This window comes from Alosa alosa, chromosome 10, assembly GCF_017589495.1.
Source record: "Alosa alosa isolate M-15738 ecotype Scorff River chromosome 10, AALO_Geno_1.1, whole genome shotgun sequence".
Taxonomy (NCBI): Eukaryota; Metazoa; Chordata; class Actinopteri; order Clupeiformes; family Clupeidae; genus Alosa; species Alosa alosa.
The window spans coordinates 31,472,397-31,474,896 of record NC_063198.1 but is presented as its reverse complement, the minus strand read 5'-3'; the positions used below and the strand labels follow the sequence as shown (position 1 = coordinate 31,474,896).

The 2,500-nt window shown below is 47.2% G+C and overlaps 1 protein-coding gene across 1 annotated transcript in view; it reads right to left on the bottom strand.

The window, feature by feature from the left end:
- The window catches only part of cadpsa (Ca2+-dependent activator protein for secretion a), a 136,570-nt gene that overhangs the window by 92,203 nt on the left and 41,867 nt on the right, over positions 1-2,500 (bottom strand). Inside the window, exon 5 of the mRNA XM_048255721.1 lies at positions 1-70. This exon is cut by the window's left edge and continues 11 nt beyond it. Coding sequence (XP_048111678.1) covers positions 1-70 — 70 coding nt within the window. The remainder of the gene's footprint in view (positions 71-2,500) is intronic.

Here is a 2,500-nt window from a genome sequence, read left to right as displayed (position 1 = left end):
GATCGGCCATTTGCAGCCGCCCGTCCAGCTCTCTCCTGATCTGGGCCGCCTGCTCATCTGGATTATCAAGCTGAAGAGACACAGAAAGAAAGAAAAAAAAAAACGTCAAAGATGAAAGAAAGAGAATGAGAAAAGAGAAAAGATGGTGACCTTCCAAGCAATTGCAATTACATTCTCACTTACACACAAGATGAGCAATAGTCAATATCATTCCCATTAAAAGAACATCGCAGCTCATGGCCTTGGCTCTACAAATCAATAGTCCAACACTTTCAGTCAGGTCCAGTGCTGGAGATTCCAATCACACCTAAACAATGCTGCGACTGTCAAAGAAAGGACCTGACAATATGAATGAACTATTACATTAGTCTCAGCAAGAGAAATGGATACTCGGTGATTAGAGGTACGTCAAGGGGCCTCAATGGAACTCAAAAGTTATTTCATTCCCTTTTGCAGTTCGCATTCAGTTCGCATTCAGAGCCAGAGTTCACCTTCCTCACAGCCAGTGGAGTTAGCGGACTGGGTGCGTCAGACTGCTCTCCGTCAACACACACACGCATTTCTGCTCCATAGCTGATCTGTCAGAGAGCTCCCGTTCATCTGGCCGCTGTGCCATGTCCTGCCCAAGTGCCCATACAAATGGGAATCCCAATGCCAGATGGACACTTTGGAGAAAGAAAGGAAATCTGAGGACGGTTTCACTGGCGCTCTCTAGGAGCCCCCGTGATTCATCAATAGATTTATTCTTTCGGAAACTGTACTCTGCAAGAAGCAAAATTACCCAGCATGCCCCCCGTCTCCTTCACACATTCACACACAAACAAACAAAATAACAAACTAACAGAGATGTGTCCCTGAAGCACCACCGGCTAATCCTATGAGTGGGCTTATGATGTGTGTGTGTGTGTGTGTGTGTGCTTGGGTGAGTCTTTGTAAGCTTCAGATCCTGCCGACACCACCAACGAAAGCACAGCTCCTCTCCACAACAGGCCTAATCTAATACAGAGCTCATTAGCGGCATCATTAAGGGACCTAATCAGGCCGAGTGGAATCATTATGGGGGGACATACAGAATGCTGGTCAGAATTGATTTGGCTGCTTGTCTGCGCTGCCCGTGAAAAGAGAGAGAGAGAGAGAGAGAGAGAGGCAAAATCCCAAGTCCATACTGTACATGGATATGCCTTGTGTGTGTGTGTGTGTGTGTGTGTGTGTGTGTGTGTGTGTGTGTGTGTGTGTGTGTGTGTGTGTGTGCTGACTGTGGCACCAAGGGAAGCCGGCAGCAGTTCCATTAACAAACAACCTGGGACAAATATGAATAGAGCCATGAATGTGAGACTGGTTACCCTGAGCACCAGTCAGCAGCGGGGTAGTAAAGGAAGAGAATGTGGGCTGGGTGGACTTGCATGTCTAAGGCCTGTCATTGAGACAGCCACTATGTTAGTCCAGCTCCTAGAAACAGAACGTCCTAAAAACAGCCATTCAACAAGTGCAAATTAGGGTGCCACAGGCTGAAGTGGCCCGCAGGCTTTGCAGCGACCAGGCTGCCTTGCAAGCTGGACGCAGCGTCCACCAAAACAAGGCCCCGTGGAAATGACAATAGGAGAACAATACGAGACGTAAATGTGATGCTCATTTGAATTTCAAATGTCTCTTTGTTTCAAAGCACAGGTCACATGACAGGCTTTGAAAAAAGAAAGAAAGAATGAAAGAAAGAGAGAAAGAGAGAAAGAGAGAGAGAGAGAGATGCAGATTTGCGTTTCATGACCCTGCTGCTCACAAAACAAACAAACAAACAAAAAAAAAACTCTTCAGGAGTACACAATGAGAGAGAGAAAGAGGATGGTGTGTTTCCCATTTGCATCCCTACATGATTACATACGAGTGAGCCTCATTGTGCCATTTTGTTCAGTGCTTTGATGTGAGCACAAAAGCACAAGCTGTGATGGTTCACGGCGGTATGGCTGCTCTGAGAGAACAGCTGTGCAGCTAACATATTTCTAGGGTGAATCAGCACCATCAAAAGGACCTTATACCCCCACCCCTCTCCTCCCACCTCACCATCTACCCCCACCTCACCATCTGCCCCACCCCCCCACAGAGCAGATCACGGCACACACACCATCTACAGCCTTCACTGCATTTCTGTGTGATTATCACACATGCATCTGTGTGTATGTGTGTGTGTCTGTGGTGTTATGTATATGTAAGTGTATTATGTGCAAATGTACGTATATGTGTGTGTGTGCACGGCACGCGTGGGAACAGGTGGGCACAAGTGTGTGCGAGTGTTGTTTGTATTTTTTATTTTTAGGTCTTGTGTTATTTCACAACAAATAGCAAGTGCCTACAGCACTTCAAGCCCTGGGACTAAGAAGTGGTGTTGTTTTGTCAGGCTCAGCCAAGCTCAGCCAAGCCTCCAACAACCTGTGGATGCAAAGGGACCCTCTAAAGCACGACATACCAAGCCCTGGGACTCCTGGAGACGCTTCAGTGGAGGCAT